At 37.4% G+C, this 21,604-nt stretch overlaps 1 protein-coding gene across 1 annotated transcript in view; it reads right to left on the bottom strand.

Moving 5' to 3' along the window:
• Positions 1-21,604, bottom strand: part of LOC150077148 (uncharacterized) — a 370,624-nt gene that overhangs the window by 289,605 nt on the left and 59,415 nt on the right. The window contains exon 2 of the mRNA XM_090385790.1: positions 3,008-3,406. Coding sequence (XP_090241916.1) covers positions 3,008-3,384 — 377 coding nt within the window. The 5' untranslated portion in view covers positions 3,385-3,406. The remainder of the gene's footprint in view (positions 1-3,007; positions 3,407-21,604) is intronic.

A 21,604-nucleotide genomic window follows, 5' to 3' on the forward strand; every position in this document is an offset into this window, starting at 1 on the left:
CTGAGGAAGAGACACTGTGTAGAAAGCTTTTGTAAATATTTTATTTTATCAAAAGAAGCGAGCACAGCAAGCAGGGGGCAAAGCCCCCTAGTTATTTTATTATTATTTACATTTTTATTTTAAGTTTATATATAGTTTTATTTTATTGTCTGCAGCCAAAACAAAATAAATGTGTTTTTGCTTTTTAATTTTATTTTTAACATATTTACTTCATGTATCATAATATATGCTATTTTGTGTTTAAAAAATAAAATTATATATTATTTTGAAAATATTTTTTTTTTAATTCCCAAAAAAAAAATTGATATAAGAAAAATTACAGTGGGGGGAGATAGCAATAAGAATTTTGCACTAGGGTGGCTTTATAGCCTACCGTGGCCCTGCCTCTAATATCCCAACAATAGTGAAGCTGCCTTTGATGGCCAGCACTTCAAATTCATCAAATTTATTTACTATACTCCTAGCATTGGTGTACATGCAAGTATACATGCGCTTGTTCTTACTCTTAGTTATCCTAACACATATTTACTTGTTCCATGATGACTCCAACCAATCCCTGAAATCTCCAGCACTTTGCTTTCTAGGCTGCTGCATATATGGTCTTCTTTTATTTTTTTGTTGCATAAAGTAAATATTTATACATATATAATGGTCTATTAACATTTTGTTGCAGCTATCTATATGATAGCTGCAACAAAAAATAAATTCATGTGTTTATGAAATTGCATTTTATCATAATAAATGTTGTTGTTGTTATTTGGTTTTTAGGAGCATTAGCAACTAAGGCCATATTGCTCCGGGATATGCTGTGGTCATTCCCTGACCTTTCCACATCCTCCGCATTTGGTGGTGACGGGCTCGAACCCTGGTCAAGAAGTGTGTGCTACGCACTGCTGCTCCTTCCCACCTGGCTATGGAGGGGCCAACAATAAATGTGTGAGAGATATTAACAAAATGAAAACATGGGATCAAAATATAAAGTGCATTAAATGAACTAACTCACTCATGACTAGAAATAACTTGAAACATTGAAGAAAAAAAAAGGAAAGTACAACCAAGACTGACTTTCTTCCTACTTCCAGCATATGAATAACATGCCAAAAGAAAATCTGGGAAAATGAAATCGATATTTTTTTATTGTATTTTATATGTGCACTATTATTCAAAGAACTATCACTAGTACCGCAGACTATTTATTTATCGGGATTGGATTAACCGGAAAGTGGATTAACCAGGACACTTCAAGATTCCAAATTAAAAAAAAAAAAAAAAAAAATCAACCAGAAACCATAAAATTCAAGTAATAACTAGAATAGGTATAAACAGATGATTTTCAGCAAAGTCGTAAACAAGGGACAAGAAGCGGCATTATGAGATCTGTGTGCCTATTATCTTGCAACCTCGCTGTCTTCACACCTGCCCCTCAAAAAAAAAAAAAAAAAAAAGAGAGAAAAAATGTTTGTTTTAGTGTGTCGCATCGATTGTAGTGTCCTTTTGCGCCGCAAAAGGAAAAATTTTGTTTCATTATTTATGTCAGGAATGTCTGAATTTTTTTTTGTTTTGTTTAGAAATCGCAAAAATGATGGGCAAACGCAAGTGTTGTCCTTTCAATTAAACAAAAACTTGAAATTATTCAAAAGTTTGAAAACGGTGCATCTGTTAAATCTCCAATGAAACATTATAATGTTTGTGACCAAACCATATGTGAAATTGTAAAAAATAAAGGCAAGCTATTCGATTTAAAATCAGCATTGTAAAAAATAAATGTGTGTCCAATATGCACTACTCACATATTGGACATGCAAGTAGTGCATGCATGGTAAGTTTTTTCGTTTTTTATCTATCGCCATCCTTTTTACGTAGGTTGCTGAACATTTTTCGATACAGTAAGTCCCCAACTAACATAGCTTCGAACTTACATTAGTTATTTTTATTTTTTTTACACGACTGAAGATTTCAGTGAAGGGGACACACATTTCACCATAGTAACGTAAAAACCCACAGAATTCCAGCTATCACTATCATCGCAAATGCAAGAAGATCGAGTTTACTACCTGTTTATAATGAATTGCACTAACAGAAAAGCCCAGTACCCCAGAAAGTGCAAATTGTTTTTATTGTTTTATGGCAGTGACCTCCAGAAATGTGCTTTAGTAAAATGTGAGCTCGCTTGGGGTCTAATAGTGAGTTTTTGCCATAACTCTGTGCAGTTCTTTTCAGAAAATTTAATTTTGACTGTTATCATGGCGCCAACTAAGAGAATAAGTGACAGCAGTACTAGTAAATCTATCAAGAAAAGGAAAGCGATCGATTTGGATCAGAAAATTAAAATAATAAGAATGTATGAAAATGGCCAAACATTAACAATTATAACGCGGAATTCAGATTTGTCAGTGGCAAAGGTGAACACAATAAAGGAGAAAAACAGAATACGAGAAGCGGTCGGCACCAAAGTTCAACTATAATAACCAAAGCTACGAAATACAAATCGGATTTTACAGTACAAAAACTATATAATATCGGTGTAAAAACACCATAGACAAAATACAGTACAAAATCATGCGTTTTTTCTTCCTTTTATGTGCCACTCTGGCTACTTCACTGCTGTCCCCAGATAAAGTTTTTAAATTAACTAATTAAAAATACATACTATTTTTTTTTCTGAGGATATTGTGGTTTTTAAAATTTTGTCATATAGTAGCAATATTTTATTTGGCATTCCCGAGTTACGCAAAACTCGACTACGTAAGAATTCCTCTTACATATGTCGGGGACTTGCTGTATTTTTGGATTAACCGGGAAATCCAGGAATTTTTTTTACCATCTATCCCGAAAAATCAAGAGTCTACTGTAGTTCAAAAACACCTGGGGAAGAAAAAAATTAGTTATCTATCTCAACTTTAAATATAGAAAACAGCTAACTTTTTTTAGGTTAGTCTTTGATAAGAAAACACTTAATATCAAAATATAATATACTGATAGAACAAACTACTGTAGTTTACAGTACCTTGGATCTCTTTTCAAATTTGCAGTGGTTTCTTGAACATTTTTTATCTGTACATTATGTAAAGATTTAGATGTCCGTAATTGTTGCTTGTGACCATTCTCTTTGGATTTCCAACATTTGGAAATGGAAGGAATATTTATTTTTCCTTTTGTATTCCTACGTCTGCTGACATAACCTTTATTTTGCTTCTGACTTAGACAATCTTTACCCATTACTTTATCTCCAGGTATAACACAGTGTGAAATACTTTGATTCTTATCACCGGCTTCATCACCAGTTATACAAACATTTGAAATATCTACTTGAGGAATTTCACTTTTATCCACATCATCATCATTGTTGCTGGCAGATTCACTACAACTGACAGTTGAGTTCATATTCAGCTTATTATCTGCAAAACTGAAAATAGAGAGAAAACTAAAATTATTTCTTATAGCTTGAAAACACAGTTATCGTGACAAAACTTTCAAAATAAAAAGAAGTGAAAAAAAAAAAAAATCTCATAACTTATGTTAAGAATAAAATTTACATCCCATTATCATCTGAATTTTCTTCAATGGGATCAAGTTATCCTTACTCTAACAATAACTCAAACAATAACTCTTTCAACTGTGCTTTTGTTTAGAATGTTAAAATTTTATAGTTACTCATAACATTATTCTTATAGTGAGTATGAAGCAGTGGCCTAGTTTACCAAATGATGCTGCAAAACAATAAATTAGTCTTAATTAAACTGTCAGAATTTTTTTTATATATATAATTTGATTACTAAATATCGAAAGTGACTAAAATTTTAAATGCTTATAGGTGCTGTAGATTTATCAAGTAGTTCTCATAATGTATACACATTTATTTATTTATTTATGGTCAACATAACATCAGTCCCTTGCTAAAACTCTATACCACTTATTTTTCAACTGAACAATTTACTTCACATAATTGTGTTTTGGATAGTCCCTCACTTAAAGTGCTCAGGATTTGTATTCACTACTGCCAATTAAATGATACTATCACTAGATTTAATGGCTTTTTTTTTTTTTTTTTTTTTTTTGGTAACTCATTTGCAAATATTGTTTAAAAAACATTGGCCAAATTTGGTGACATTTCACAATTATCGACATACAGATAAGTAAGACAACTATTAATATAAGCAGGCTTTGATAAACATTTCTGCAGTTATGAAAATATCTATTAAGGTTTAGAATTCCTTTGGCTTGCTTAAAATAATAAAATATATTATTTTATTACCTTGAAAAAGAACTGCTCTCGTGAAACTTTTTGTCTGGGTAATGCTTTCAGTCATGTCATCAACAAGGATAGTTACATTTGTTCAAATTAAATATTTCAATGGCAAGCTGCAAAGTAACTGGATTTTGAGAACCACTGACACCTGCAATTTTTAACATTAAAATAATTTTTGGAATTTACAAAATTCCCCATTTGTGTAAAAAGATGGAAAAGTGAGGAGAAAGGAGGGTATTATACAATGAAGAAACAATGCACATTTTGAATGTGGTGGATTTCCATGTAAATATGATAGGAAAGATTTATATTGAGATTGAAAAAAGTGCATATCAATGAAGAGATATGGCTAAGAAGAGAAGTGCACTAAGAGTCCTAAATATGAGAGATTAGAGGTGTTAAAAGAATGGTTTATGGTTTTTAACTTTTAGAGCTTTTAGTATTCCCATGAGTAATATTATTATGAGAGAGAGGGGAGGGGACCTTATAAATCACCAAAGGTAAGAGAATAATGGATTTTACAACCTTAAAACAGCTGGATATATTGATTTAAGGAAGCAGTTTTATATAAGAAAGCATTGTGTGGTATAAATAAAAGTGTAGATGTGGGCTGCACACTGAAAGCCATCTACCAAACCATCAGCTGTCTAATGAAGTTATAGCAACACAAAAAGTAAAACAGTGAAAAAGTTGCCAGGGCCCACAACAACAACAACCATGCTTTTGATTATTTGTATTTAGTTGAAAACCTGGTAGATGACATGCAAATGGAAGCAAAAACTGTAGAAAAGAAAATATTTTTTTTTTGCTGCAAAGCCTTTTTAAAGTGTTTTTTTTTTTTTTTTTAACATAGATTCTAATTACATTCTAGATATATTTTAGTGCTTTCAGTATACAGCAGTTAATTTGTTTAAAATCTGAAAACATTTTTTCCCTTTAAATTTTCCCTTTATATTGTTAAACACTTGCTCAGTGCAGTTTACTTTCAGTGTATTAAAGGGATTAAAATAACAGCTCAATTTTATGTTTTCATTTCCTGAAATTCACACTTTCCCACTGATCTCTAGAAAAGCACAAATAAGGATTTTACTGTAATTATAAGTAAATAATTTTAAGTTAATGAAAACTAAATCTATTCACAATTCAGCAACATATGGTTAGATGGTATTCATACTGACTTTGACAAAATCAGAAATTTTTGTTGAACAAAGGTCCTATTACATTGCCATTTCATAATGTTGTTATTCCTTTCTCTTAGGGCATAAAAATATTTTTCTAAACCTGTCTATAAATAACAGTTTAATTATAATAAGACTTACAACCATATTTTGGAGCACAGGCAATAAAAAGATGCAAAGTATAATGAAAGGCAATGATCTCTCAAATTGTAAGGTTAATACCATAATGAGGTGCCAACAAACATCAAAACAGTTGTCTTGGGAGTGGCTATAGTTCTTCCTTAGAAAGAGATGTTGATTATTAATAGTTCAGCATAAGGCAACTCATGAGGGTAGCCTTATAATTTGAGAAACTAATGCCTTTCACTAGACTTTTTTTCTGTCTGTGCTATAAAATATTTATTTAAGTCCAACTTACACACATACAATTCAACTACATCATGGGTTCTCAACCTGAGGTACACACACTGGTACTGGTACTTGAATAGTGAGTTACTGGTATGTGAGCTGTGAATAAAAATTTTTCTGCAACATGATTAAGAAGTGTCTCATGTCACTGGTGAGAGAACCAGGCAAGTGAGCAACCTGCCAAGGACGTTGAATTATACAAAAGGGAAATAAAAATTCCCGAACAATTGTAAAATACATCTGGTTGCAATTTATTTGACCGACCGTTGTTGTAAACTGCAGTAACTTTAGCAAGACAATATTTTCAGTTTTTAAGTTTTATTCAGTTTCTAAAAGTGTCCACTCAGGCAAACTATTGAAATAATTTTGTTTACTGAGTTAAATATTATTATAAGTGAGGAATTACTATAGTGCAGTGCAGTTGAATTCATAAATATAGAAAATTTAATGTATGTTTATCTCTCCTTGTATCAATTTTAAAAAATATAATATGTGCTTTTAAGTGCACAATTTAAATATTCAATTCATAAATAAAAAAAATAAAAAATAAAAAAATATATATATACAGGGTGTCTCAAAAATATTGGTACAAATGTTTAGGGGAGGTAGGGAACATCTAAAGGAACGTGAATCGCATAGGAACCCATAACCGGAAACGTCACCGTAAGTTGGTACACGGCGCGGTAGTCGCCACACAAAGAGCATGCATCGATATACGAACTGTGAGCTGGCAGACATGCACCTAGTGTATGGATTAGCAGAGGGCAATGGACGAGCCGCTCAATGAATTTATGGAGAACACTTCCCAGACAGACATGGACCACCATTTGTTTGCACGTGTGCATCAAAATTTGTGTGATAATGGGTCATTTAGAGGTAACAGGAGTAGTGCAGGCAGACTACGTTTGACGCGAACTCCCGCCACGGAAGAAAGTGTGTTGAATGCCATCCAGAATAATCCTACTACCAGCACACGTGCCGTTGCCTCTGCTTTGGACTGTTTCGTTGCAGTGTACAATGTGTCTGGCACGATGATTCCTTACACCCCTTTCATCTCCAGTTGGATCTGCAATAGCGCATCCATTATAATCTAGGATTGAAGAAGGGTGGGATGTATATTTTCCCTTCATTTTCCGGATTTTATCCCAGACTACCTTAGAGTTGGTAGACTGGTTAATAGATGATGTAAAACGGATCCACGATTCCTTTTGACTCTGATGGCAGATATATCGTGCTTTGGCTCGTGCACGTTTAAAGGCTATAAGGTTGGTCAAGGTAGGATATCGGCGGAATATCCCCCACGCTTTGTTTTGAGCCTTTTTTGCTGCTGTGCATTGTGAATTCCACCAAGGTTTGGGAAATGGTGGAAACCGGGCAGATGTTTTTGGAACAGCATTCGCAGCTGCTTGGACAATATTTTCTGTGATGTACTTAACTGCATCATTGATAGGCTCTTGACTGACTGTGCTAAGATCAAAATTTGCCTGATGTTGGAAGGCAGTCCAGTCAGCCTGATCAATCTTCCACCGTGGTAACCTGAAGGGAAGACATGGTCTCCCACTGTGTAACGAGGTTATCACAGGGAAGTGATCACTTCCGTATGGATTCTCCTCCACTTCCCAAGTGAGTGAAGGGAGTAGAGAAGGGGAGCAGATAGAGAGATCAATGGCAGAAAAAGTACGGGTAGGCATGTGGAAGAAGGTATTTGTTCCAGTATTTAGAAGGGAAAGGTCATTGTCAATTAGCATACGCTCTATGACTCGTCCCCTTCCATTGATGTTAGCACTACCCCACAGGGTGTTATGTCCATTAAAAGCCCCGAGAAGTAAGAAAGGGGGAGGCAACTGCGTTAGAAGATCATCAAGGTCTTCCTGGGAGATGTCAGTCCCAGGTGGCAAATAGATAGAGCAGACGGTTAATAAAAATCCCACCGTAAGGCGAATTGCAACGGCTTCTATGCTAGTTGTAATTAGCAAGGGCTGCACTGGGGTCTGGTTACCCACAAGGATAGCCACTCCCCCATGTACAGAGCCATCCGCAATTCTATCCTTTCGAAAAAATGTGATGTTGTGCATGGTGGGATCATCATTTGCCTTTAGATATGTCTCCTGCAAGCAAAAGCAAACTGGCTCGTGCTTTTGCAGGAGGGCCTTGATGTCATCAATATTTCGCCGGAATCCACGACAATTCCATTGTAGGAATTTAGCCATTATTTTGGCTTGGTGGGTCCATCAGGCGGCTTCCGAGGTGCTGAGGGCTTACTTTTATCAGTCTTGGGTTTATCTTTTTGGGGAAGAATGGACGCTGTCCCATGTCCATTTCTTTCTCTGCAAAGAGTTCCAAGACTGAATCTTCGGGTACCTCCTTCTACTCGACATCCATCTTTTCTTGGGTACTAGGGGGGACTTCCCCTTTCTTATTCTTTTCTTTCATAATTACCTTGGTTACTTGTGGAGCATTAGTAGGTACCAATATAGGAGTGGAAGCTGATTGGTCCTTCTGTGCACGTTTTTGAGAACTTAAGAGATAACGCGTGATGGGAGTGAAAGACTCCTTTGGAGGAATGGTCATGTCCGTCTCAGTTCCGACGGAACATCTCCCTGCTACCTTCTGGGCGTAGGTAGGTCTGTTGATATTCAGGGGTTTCACCGATTTCCTTGCCTCCTGGTATGATATGTTTAGCTCTGCCTTCAGCCGTTGAATCTCTTTTTCTTCTTTCCACCTCTGGCATGCTCGTGAGTAGGCCGGGTGTTCTCCCTCACAGTTAATACAGGTGGGTTTTGCGGCTGAACATGCTGTTGTTTCGTGGTCCTTTGCACCGCATCGAGCGCATGCAAGGACTCCACGGCAGGCCATTTGAGAATGTCCATACTTCTGGCATTTAAAACACCGTAAAGGGTTCGGAACGTATGGACATACTGAACAACTGATGTATCCAGCTTTAATCTCGTCAGGAGGTTTAGGAGAGTTAAAAGTCAGGATAACGCTCCTGGTCTTAACAATTTTTCCATCCCTTCGCGCAGTGATTCTCTTGACGGCAATGATGCCCTGTGGTTTTAATTCGGAGCAGATTTCCTCCTCGGTTACGTTGAGAAGGTCCCACTCCGAAATGACACCTCTCGATGAATTGAGTGTTCTGTGTGGTGTCACTGTTATAGGGATTCCTCCGATTGATGTTGTTCGGAGTAGATGTTCAGACTGCCTGTCATTTTTAGTTTCAATTAAAAGGTCTCCAGAACGAAGCCTCTTAACTGATTTGAGTGAACCTGCTAACCCGCCTAACCCTTTTTGAATAAAAAAGGGCGACATTTTACCAATCGGTGTTTCATTGGTAGAATGCATAATTAAGAACCTTGGGACAGGCCCTGATGGTAATTCCGTTCGCTGCCTCTTTTTAGCAATAATGCTATCTGAATCTCTGTCTATGGTTTCAGATAGGGACCGGGTTGGGGCCCCTGAAGAAATAAGTTTATCAGGATTCATTGAGTTTTTTTATATTGTTCAGTGCCCGGGCTCCCCACCCACCACGGAGCCCAAAGGGACGCCCACTACCCGGCATGCAATAAATGCGCTCGGGAGTGGAACGCCAGGGCTACCCAAACACTATACCCGCACCGCCGCCAGCCTGAATCCTGTCCCTCGGACCATGAGGATAGGGGCGTGGCATTGACACGGTTGACCCTCGCAAGCGAGCCTACTAGCTGATTGATCCTAGCCGGGCCTTCCAGGACCACCCGTCTTGTCGAAGCAGGGGCCAAAGTGGTGTATTGAAGCTGGGCCCCTCAACCACCAGGATCCCCCTTTCCGAATTTCCACGAGTCGCAGCGCACGGCAAACACGCCGGATTCCATTGATGTAAGCCTGGAACCTGGGCTGTGGGCGTTGGATCCCAGTGATGCTAGTCTGGAAGTCCAGCAGCGTCACTGGGAGGTCCCCTCACCACGTACAGGTGCCCACGTCGAGGGGATTCTGTCAGAAAAATACATAAGGTTTGGCAGACTGTAAGAGGAAATGGACATCATTTAGACCGGAACTGAGACCACATATATTTGTGAAATGAATGAGGAAGTGTTTGAGAGGGTTAGATCTTTTCACAAATAGGTTTGTTCTATTAGTTTGACTATTCCTGATGTATTCTATAGTAAAAAAATGTGGAGAGGAATGTTGTATAAAGTAATGAAATATTTGGATATGGTGTACACTCAGCAAGAATATACCCGGCTCCTTGACCAACATGGCCTTGACAATGCCCCGCCCCTCACATAAACACTACATGGACTCCCTCCATTGACTATCTGGCAGAGTAGAGGCAACAAGTTTATACACTAGCTCATCTGGAAGCCTACTAGAGAATTACCAACAGGTTCAGTCCAGTGGAATATCTAGTGGCCAGCCTGCAAACACCATTTTAGAGCTGTATCCTCGAAATGCAAAGAAGATTGGATCTCACCATGATGCCCATCATAACCTCAAAGACATCAATCATACTGCATGCTGGAAGAGCTTTGCTCTAGAGACCAAACACAGGTTTCAGCACCTGAAGCCTCCAATAAGCAAAGTGGTAGTTTCACACTGGTTAATGAAAATCAGCTAACACATAATATTGACTGGTAATTCAGATTGGTGACTTTCCTTCATGTGGTATGGGTGCCACACCTCAACCTCTCTGCTTATGTTGACTCACACCTGGGTGGTCACCTCCAGTATACTACATGCCTTATTTCAAGACTTGACCATGCAGTTATATACCCAGGGCTAACGGTCCCATCATCGTGAAGGTGCATGCAGAGGATCTGGCTGTCACAGAATGACAAGACTTCACCAAAATTCATTCCACATGATTTGAGTGTCACCTGAATATCAGTCCTATTAGTGTTTTAGACCTCCCCAGTAGTAGCAAGCCCACTTTGATGAGCGAATATCATGACCAGCCTCTGGTTTGCATCATATAGCTAATATTACTTTATCCATAGAAGCAGAGGCATAGCCACCACATTGCAAGAATTAGATTAGCAAAGAATAAGGGCACGCAGGTCTATCCTGATAATTTTGTTATAAATATTAAGAAACAAAAAACTTTATTGAATAATAATATATTATATAATAATAATTATTATATAATAGTAGAGAACCACCTTAAGATAAAATTAACAGCTGGAATTAGAATTATTATTATTATTAGCTATATGGTGCAAGGAAGCCTGAGGCTTATGCTGCACCAGCCAAAAAAAATTCCCGAGTTACCCTGAGAGAGAGAGAGAGAGAGAGAGAGAGAGAGAGAAAGTAGAAGGAATCACCAAGAAAGAGAAGAATGATGATATCCAGCTCAGGACCCTGGGTGTGCCAGATGTGAGCCCCTGGGGATTAGTTGTTAATTAAGATGAATTTTTAACAAAAACAGGTTTAGAATACCTTATTTTTAATTTAATTCACTCCTTAGCTGTTTGCATTTGATTGGAATAAAAACTGATTAGGAAGGATTATGAGTATTAAAAACTATTTAAAATAAAATCCCACAGAGAAAAGAGCACTTCTCCAGTGTTCGTTAGAGATTTGCTCCATGCTAAAACAAAAAAAAAAAAAAAAATTAAATCCTTATGTGGGATTTCATTTTAAATACTCATAATTCTTCCTAATTAATTTTTATTCCAATCACACATAAACAGCTAAGGAGATAAGTTCTGTTAAAAATAAAGTATTCTAAACCTTTCTTTTTTGTCAATATTTTCACAGAACTTAAGGTTAATCCATAAATAATAAGATGAATTTTTAAATGTTTCAAATTTATAAATTAACCTAATTATAACATTACAGATTATTAAATTTCTTATTTGATGTACCAACTCTTTTAATAGTTTTGTAGAGTTTAGACTGAATATTACTTGAAAAGCATATTATAAATAATATTTTTACAAGGCATTAGCATTTCATGTTAATGCCTTGTTAATAAAAATAGAGTGGAAGGGAGCCCTCTGGCAGTTTTTGCATGGGAGCCAGAGGCGGATTTAACGGCGGGCGCACCGGGCACGCGCCCTGGGCCCCGACTTCTGAAGGGCCCACGTAAAACCCCAACAAATTAGTTGAACATATTAGTTCAAAACTTTCTGATTATTATTATGCTATTATTAATTATATTATACATATATTATATTCAAATTTTATTGGAAATAAAACATTAATAGTACATAATATTTTTTATTTATTTAAAAAAACGGTTAACATGTATTTTTATTTTCCCTGTCTCTCTCTTTTTTTTAAAGGGCCCAATATTTTCTTCTGCACCCGGGGCCTCAACCGACCTTAATCCGCTCCTGATGGGAGCACAAAAATTCTAGCTGTGCCACTGCATAATACTAACTTACCCTTAATACCACCACACTGCCCCAATTTATACAACAATTATTTAAGTGAACCAGTATCAAAGATTTTGCTGAAATATAATTATATGGTCAAAATTATTCTTTGCATTCAATTCCTATTCTGGAATTGAATGTCCATGTGCACCTGTTTGTATTCTTAGCTACCCTAACACAGCCCATGTGTTTACTTGTACCACAATGACTCCCAGCAGTCTCTGAAATCCTCTGCATCTTGTTTTCCAGGCTGCTGCACATTCCAATAGAAGCAGTGCAAGAAACACAAAATCCATGGAAGTGCAGCCAGTTGACATGGCTGGACAGTGCAGTGTCGAGTCAGTCTGGTGTGACATAAGCACTGGGAAATCAAAATTGAGAGGAGTGTGTTATAGGCCTAATGACTCTGATGAGTATAATAAACAACTGTACAGGGAAATAGAGTGGGCCAGTAAATCAGAGTCTTATAATGGGGGATTTTAATTTCCCTCAGATCGAGGTATATAAAGCCTTGAATGGTTTGAGCATGCCCAATGCTGATGGGATTCTTTCTCTTGCTCAGAATAATCACCTGAGAAGGCATAAATTCAAATTGAGGAAAGATAGATGTGCAGAAGTTTGCCTTTAGCCAGTGTGTGGTAGACTGCTGGAACAAACTTCCATCTGTCGTTGTAGAAGTTGATAGCTTAAATAGATTCAAGACAGAACTAGACAAACATCTGGAGCGAGCGGATGGGTGAAATTTATGGTTTTTTGTTTTTTTTTTGGCTGATACTATATAAGCTTGCTTTCTTGCATCATGTGCCTTTAGTAATGCTACTAATTCCTTTGTGACAACCTCATATTAACGAATTGGATTGATCAGGCCTGATCTCCCTTTAAAATCCATGCTGTGATTAACTCATTGCTCATTTACTACTGAGATGACCCTGCTTTATTTCTTTAAACACTAAATCCATTATTTTCCTACACTTACAGGTCTATAATTACTCATTTCACCTTTGGACCATTCTTGCAAACAAGAGAGACATCTGGATATTTTCAATCTGTGAGGATGTCTCCTTGATTGAAGGATGCTCTCATTATTATAGCCAAAGATTTGATTACCAATTTTTGCTGCTTCCATTAATATAAATGGGTAATCCATCAGCCCCAATGTGCATTGTTTATTTTTTGCTGTAACGATTTTGCTTCCAGATCCCTTTCCATTATCACAGAGTGATATAACTCCCAACTAGTATTAGACAGATTTGGTATTCTCCCATCTACAAAAATTTCACTCAGTGCAGATGGGAAACATTTATTCAGTTTTTTGGCAAAGTGAATAAATGTTTCATTGACAATATTATACTATTTATACGGTTCATTCCTCTCCTAGTGTTAATATAATTCTTTGCACCTTTATTGGGCAATGACTTCTCACAATCTGCATTATTTTGCATAATCCTTGAGTAACTTTATTACAGACTCTGCTTTATGCTTAGAAGGATTCTGTGTCCCTTGACAATTTATATCCATTTTGTTCAAAGTCTCAACCTTGAACAATATCTCTTATTTGATATAAAAAACATAGCATTTTCTATGATTACTTCCCTAAACACTTCTCATTTAACATTTGTTAATCATATGGTCCCAATAAAAATAATTTTAAAAATGTCTAAAACCACTGTGAACATCTCTGCAAAAACATACCCTCAACAGAAGTCATTTCTCTGAATAAATCCCACATCACAAGACTTTGACCTCTATCACCTAGTGCTCTCAATTTAACCAAAGACTTGAGGCATCTACAAGACATCCCTTTTTTGTTTTAATTATAAAAAATTCATATTTAGCTTTTTTTTTTATTGAAATGATGATCTATTAATTTTACTTGCTAAAATCAATTAAAAAATATCAAATGAAAATAACAAGAAACTAATAATAATAAAGTTCTTGTGTTATTTTATTTTAGAATTTTCAAGGTGACTCATCCTTCAGATTGAAACCCAAATTCTCACGTGTTGTGTGGCAGATGTCACATGAACATCTGTATCTTTACTAGTGGGTGAAACCAAAGCTCTACAACAAGATTGGCCACCAGTCACCAGTGTCTTGGAGATGCCACATGGGAATGGAAATTGTCTGTAAAAAAGTTAGATGTTTTTGCTTGCCTGCTGTCAAATGCAGTTGTGTGTACACTATCAACAAAAATTTAATTTGTTCATACATGTACCTACACCCCTACACTCTTTTACTTGACTACCGAATACGTCATGATTAGTTAAACAGAACAAACAATTTGCAAAAAGATCTAAACCTCGCAAACACTTCCTCATTCATTTCATAAGTATTTGTAAAAGAATAGAAGTTTACCTCAATATGATATGTAGAACACTTCTGTATGATACTCTCAAGAAATTAAAACAAAAACAATAAGGAAAAAAAAAAAAAATTGAAAATCTTACATTACAGTAAGAAATAATTAAGAATAATTAAAAATCAAATGAACACAATTAAAAATCAATTTAATGCAATTAAAAATTAAGTAAAAATTAATTTAACGAAAAAAAATGCAAAACAATTTTCCTTCCTGAAGCTGACAATGCTTTTCGACCGTATGTCGTGATCACAGGAATGAAAATTACTGAATAGGGGTGAGCATGGAACTTAAATAGAGATTATTTGTCTTTGTGCATGCAAGTAAAGGACCATGAGTTGGAGATTAGATAAGGCTGGCAAACATTAATAGAATTCTCATGTAAATTAATTTCGACATTTTCTGCAATTAATAGTCTCGTATAATTATGTTGGACACTAAGTATTTTGGCCTCGTTAAATAAAAAAGTATGTTTTTCATTAACAGCATGAAAGGCCAATTCTGATGATGCTGAACGAGAAGCACAAACTGAGGCACCGTGTTGATTAACATGAAAATTCAGAGGAAATCGCATGAGTCGCAATCACTGCAAGAAATGTTGTATACTAGGTCATTTATTTGTGTTGCGAATGAGGAAAGGACTGAGCGATTGTTCAGTATAATGTGTAATTTCCGTATTGGCCAGGCTACAACTTAAATTTGGTATCTTTAAAGAATCTGTTAAGTTGTTTGTGCCACTGTTCAACATATGGGAAAAAAATAAAGTATTTTTTGATATTACTATTGTTGATTGATGTATTTTTTTGTATTCTATCCTTAGCTTGTACCCTAATTCTGTCTATTGTAGCAAGTGGGTAACCTATGTTTAAGAATCTTTTTTTTTTTTTTTTTTTTAGCATTAAATCAGATCACACACCAACCATAAGAGTAAGTATTTACTGTAACTAAAATATTTACATATTAAAATAAAATAAAATAAATAAATATTTACAAAAACTGCTATTATATTAAATTAAATTATATACATATAAAACATTAAAACTGTGATAAAATCCTTGAGATAAAATACACTAAAATAAACCGGATTAAAAGCGATAAAAACGATAAAAATCTCTGGAGCTTTCGGAGGCATCCGCCTCCTTCTTCAGCAGTAACAAAACTTCCTGCAGCACGTCCATATATAACAGGCTCACGGTACCTATACACGTGGTGCAGTCGGCGCATGGTCTGAACTGGAAGCGGAAATAGCTCAGGAACGTGTTAAGCAAAACCGTTCATCCGTACTTAGGGTGATAGTTTCAAACAGAGGATGCATACGCATACCTCTGTCCCTATTCATAATATTGTGGTCGGATGAACAGATTCGTAGGCTCTCGAGCCATTTACGGTTCCAGAACCCATGCGCTCGATCCATGATAACCGCATCCTGTGGGGAAATTTGATGCTGCTTCTCCCAAAAATGCTCGGCCACAGCAGACTTATTGTAATCAGCGGTTTTTATAGCATTTGCATGCTCCCCCAGATGATCCTTGAGCCGTCGTTTTGTCTCGCCCACATAACATTCCCCACAATCCGGGCATTTTATCCTGTATACTACTCCACTACTCAGGTCCTTTGCTATTGGGTCTTTTACCTGAGACAACACTGTGTGCAACCTCCGCCCTGGAAGCTGCACACAGCGTGTTTTATAACCCCGCAAAACTCTAGCGAGATGCTCAGTAACGCCCGGATAGTAAGGAATGTATGCGGTAGCCACAGGAACAAACGGTTCCTGACGGTTAGACTCTATTCCTTTACTAAATCTGTCTATGACCCTCTGGAGGTATCCGCATTTTCTAAGGTCTGCTGTGACCCGTCTAATTTCACATTCTTTGTCCTCAGAGGTGGTGCAGGTATGTTCGTGTCAGGCGGCACCTGGGATTTCTCCCATGTGCAGTGTGACCCTGCTCTATCTAGTAGAGCTTTCACTACACTAATCTTATGCTGCCCAGCTTGTGCTGAACTGTAATGGGTGTACTGGCCTCTGCACATAGGTTTTTTAAATACAGAAGTTTTGAGACTAGGGCCTATCCTAGAGACCAGTACATCCAAGAAAGGAAGGGTACCTCCTGTTTCCACCTCTGAGGTAAATTGTATAAATTGGGAGAAGCTATTAAGCCAATGGAGTGCATCATCCTCTCTCCCCTTCTGGACCACGGTAAAGGTATCATCAACATACCTTTTCCATTTCTTTATGGGAAACTGACATCCATTAAAAACCCTGTCCTCTAACTCCTCCATGGCCAGATTGGCCATGATGGCGCTAATAGGAGATCCCATGGCTGTACCGTGAACCTGTTTGTACATAACACCTTGGTACACCATAGTGGTGCTGGCCAGACAAAGTTCCACACCCGAACAAATATCCTCTACATTTAAAAGCGATCTATTACTCAAAGAGACATCATTACTCAAAGATTTTCTAACACAATATATTCCATGTTTAATTGGAATGCATGTGAATAGTGACACCACATCAAAAGAAATCATGCTCTCATTTTCATTTATAATCAAATCTTTCACAAATTCTTTACTGTCTTTTATGACATAGTTGGACTGGCCCACTATAGGCGAAATCAATTTAGCCAAATACCCTGACAAAGCATATGTGGGGCTTCCTATAAATGATACAATAGGTCTGAGTGGGACATCTGTCTTATGAGTTTTTGGAAGTCCATAAAACCTCGGGAGTTGACATCCAGTAGCATGTAAGGACCAAAAGGTCTCCCTGGAAATCTTCTCTGCCTTTAACCAATCCTGTACCAGTTTATTAACACGCCGCTCTAGGCCAACCAACGGGTTTCTCTGAGTAACTTTATAAGTATTATTGTTCTGTAAAAGGTCCATTGCTTTTTTGTGATAGTCTTCTTTGTTTAGGACAACCGTCGATCTGCCCTTTTCCGCAGGTAAAACCACAATTCCATCGTCTCTTCTCAGTTCATTCAAGGCTTTTCTTTGACTAAAGTTAAGATTCGGAGATACTTTCTTTACCTGGCTCAAAATAACGGCAGATTTAACCCGGATCTCACTAGCTAGGGCCTCCGGTAGCTTGCTGATGGCCCGTTCAATACCCATTGCTATCTCCGCAATGGGAGGTTTGGGAGGTACAAGCGTAAACTTAGGACCTAAATTTAAAACTCCCTCTTGCTCTTCCGTAAGTTGCCTATTACTCAAATTGTAAACAAAATGAGTACTTCTATCGCTACGTTGTACTGTACCTTCTCCCAACAACCTATTAAACTTCATAATCTGCCTCTGTCTATAGGTGTCCGCTATCCTAGTAACTTTATCCAAAACTAATCTTGTAACAAGAGCCAAATGTCTGGAAGATACACTACTACTAATAACATCCAGGTACATACCTATTTGCCTCCTAGTGTCTCTTAACTCCTCATGTAACTTACGGATCCAAATATTCATGATCTTCCTTTGATAACACAAAGTAACCGACTTCAATCGGTCATCCTGAAATGGTGTTTTGACTCTAAAGCCATATGGTATAAGTCCATGCGTTTTGCATCGATGCGCAAACCTTAGGTGCTGCTTCTGTCTGCCTCTTTTATACAATACTTTTGATATTGTCGGACGTGTTGCACTACAAATTGGCCATAGCTGCTAACGATATCCTGAAAAAGGCCTCTGAGGTTGGGAAAATTCATATTTTAGCATTAAATCAGATCACACACCAACCATAAGAGTAAGTATTTACTGTAACTAAAATATTTACATATTAAAATAAAATAAAATAAATAAATATTTACAAAAACTGCTATTATATTAAATTAAATTATATACATATAAAACATTAAAACTGTGATAAAATCCTTGAGATAAAATACACTAAAATAAACCGGATAAAAACCGATAAAAACGATAAAAATCTCTGGAGCTTTCGGAGGCATCCGCCTCCTTCTTCAGCAGTAACAAAACTTCCTGCAGCACGTCCATATATAACAGGCTCACGGTACCTATACACGTGGTGCAGTCGGCGCATCGTCTGAACTGGAAGCGGAAATAGCTCGGGAACGTGTTAAGCAAAACCGTTCATCCGTACTTAGGATGATAGTTTCAAACAGAGGATGCATACGCATACCTCTGTCCCTATTCATAATATTGTGGTCGGATGAACAGATTCATAGGCTCTCGAGCCATTTACGGTTCCAGAACCCATGCGCTCGATCCACGATAACCGCATCCTGTGGGGAAATTTGATGCTGCTTCTCCCAAAAATGCTCGGCAACAGCAGACTTATTGTAATCAGCGGTTTTTATAGCATTTGCATGCTCCCCCCCTTTGTTTACAATTTGAGTAATAGGCAACTTACGGAAGAGCAAGAGGGAGTTTTAAATTTAGGTCCTAAGTTTACGCTTGTACCTCCCAAACCTCCCATTGCGGAGATAGCAATGGGTATTGAACGGGCCATCAGCAAGCTACCGGAGGCCCTAGCTAGTGAGATCCGGGTTAAATCTGCCGTTATTTTGAGCCAGGTAAAGAAAGTATCTCCGAATCTTAACTTTAGTCAAAGAAAAGCCTTGAATGAACTGAGAAGAGACGATGGAATTGTGGTTTTACCTGCGGAAAAGGGCAGATCGACGGTTGTCCTAAACAAAGAAGACTATCACAAAAAAGCAATGGACCTTTTACAGAACAATAATACTTATAAAGTTACTCAGAGAAACCCATTGGTTGTCCTAGAGCGGCGCGTTAATAAACTGGTACAGGATTGGTTAAAGGCAGAGAAGATTTCCAGGGAGACCTTTTGGTTCTTACATGCTACTGGATGTCAACTCCCGAGGTTTTATGGACTTCCAAAAACTCATAAGACAGAAGTCCCACTCAGACCTATTGTATCATTTATAGGAAGCCCCACATATGCTTTGTCAGGGTATTTGGCTAAATTGATTTCGCCTATAGTGGGCCAGTCCAACTATGTCATAAAAGACAGTAAAGAATTTGTGAAAGATTTGATTATAAATGAAAACGAGAGCATGATTTCTTTTGATGTGGTGTCACTATTCACATGCATTCCAATTAAACATGGAATATATTGTGTTAGAAAATCTTTGAGTAATGATGTCTCTTTGAGTAATAGATCGCTTTTAAATGTAGAGGATATTTGTTCGGGTGTGGAACTTTGTCTGGCCAGCACCACTATGGTGTACCAAGGTGTTATGTACAAACAGGTTCACAGTACAGCCATGGGATCTCCTATTAGCGCCATCGTGGCCAATCTGGCCATGGAGGAGTTAGAGGACAGGGTTTTTAATGGATGTCAGTTTCCCATAAAGAAATGGAAAAGGTATGTTGATGATACCTTTACCGTGGTCCAGAAGGGGAGAGAGGATGATGCACTCCATTGGCTTAATAGCTTCTCCCAATTTATACAATTTACCTCAGAGGTGGAAACAGGAGGTACCCTTCCTTTCTTGGATGTACTGGTCTCTAGGATAGGCCCTAGTCTCAAAACTTCTGTGTTTAAAAAACCTATGTGCAGAGGCCAGTACACCCATTACAGTTCAGCACAAGCTGGGCAGCATAAGATTAGTGTAGTGAAAGCTCTACTAGATAGAGCAGGGTCACACTGCACCACCTCTGAGGACAAAGAATGTTAAATTAGACGGGTCACAGCAGACCTTAGAAAATGCGGATGCCCCCAGAGGATCATAGACAGATTTAGTAAAGGAATAGAGTCTAACCATCAGGAACCGTTTGTTCCTGTGGCTACCGCATACATTCCTTACTATCCGGGCGTTACTGAGCATCTCGCTAGAGTTTTGCGGGGTTATAAAACACGCTGTGTGCAGCTTCCAGGGCGGAGGTTGCACACAGTGTTGTCTCAGGTAAAAGATCCAATAGCAAAGGACCTGAGTAGTGGAGTAGTATGCAGGATAAAATGCCCGGATTGTGGGGAATGTTATGTGGGCGAGACAAAACGACGGCTCAAGGATCATCTGGGGGAGCATGCAAATGCTATAAAAACCGCTGATTACAATAAGTCTGCTGTGGCCGAGCATTTTTGGGAGAAGCAGCATCAAATTTCCCCACAGGATGCGGTTATCGTGGATCGAGCGCATGGGTTCTGGAACCGTAAATGGCTCGAGAGCCTACGAATCTGTTCATCCGACTACAATATTATGAATAGGGACAGAGGTATGCGTATGCATCCTCTGTTTGAAACTATCACCCTAAGTACAGATGAACGGTTTTGCTTAACACGTTCCTGAGCTATTTCCGCTTCCAGTTCAGACCATGCGCCGACTGCACCACGTGTATAGGTACCGTGAGCCTGTTATATATGGACGTGCTGCAGGAAGTTTTGTTACTGCTGAAGAAGGAGGCGGATGCCTCCGAAAGCTCCAGAGATTTTTATCGTTTTTATTGCTTTTAATCCGGTTTATTTTAGTGTATTTTATCTCAAGGATTTTATCACAGTTTTAATGTTTTATATGTATATAATTTAATTTAATATAATAGCAGTTTTTGTACATATTTATTTATTTTATTTTATTTTAATATGTAAAAATTTTAGTTACAGTAAATACTTACTCTTATGGTTGGTGTGTGATCTGATTTAATGCTAAAATATGAATTTTCCCAACCTCAGAGGCCTTTTTCAGGATATGTTTAAGAATCTGCTGGTTAATATTTGTATTTCTGAGCCCAAAGCAGATTCCGTCATTGAATATTTATAAGCATTGAGAAAATGATTAAAGATAATCGATCTTTTGTAGGTGAATGGGTGATATCTGTTATAATGCAGAAGCATACCGGTGTCTGTAGGTTTACGATCGATGTTAAATTGGATTTTATTCGCGTCCCGAGTAAGCGTGAAATTTAGAAAATTTAATGACTTAGTATCCGTATTCACCCTCTCCAATGTAAATTTAAGTCTAGAATGAATATTATTAAACGAATGTAAAATGTCTTGGATAGTGCTACTATCTGTAATGACTAGAACATTGTCTAAATACCTCCCAAAATATGTGATACAGGGTAGAAAGGGTGTCAAATGTATATG

This window comes from Mastigoproctus giganteus, chromosome 12 (assembly GCF_048544385.1).
Source record: "Mastigoproctus giganteus isolate SK-2022 chromosome 12, ASM4854438v1, whole genome shotgun sequence".
Taxonomy (NCBI): Eukaryota; Metazoa; Arthropoda; class Arachnida; order Uropygi; family Thelyphonidae; genus Mastigoproctus; species Mastigoproctus giganteus.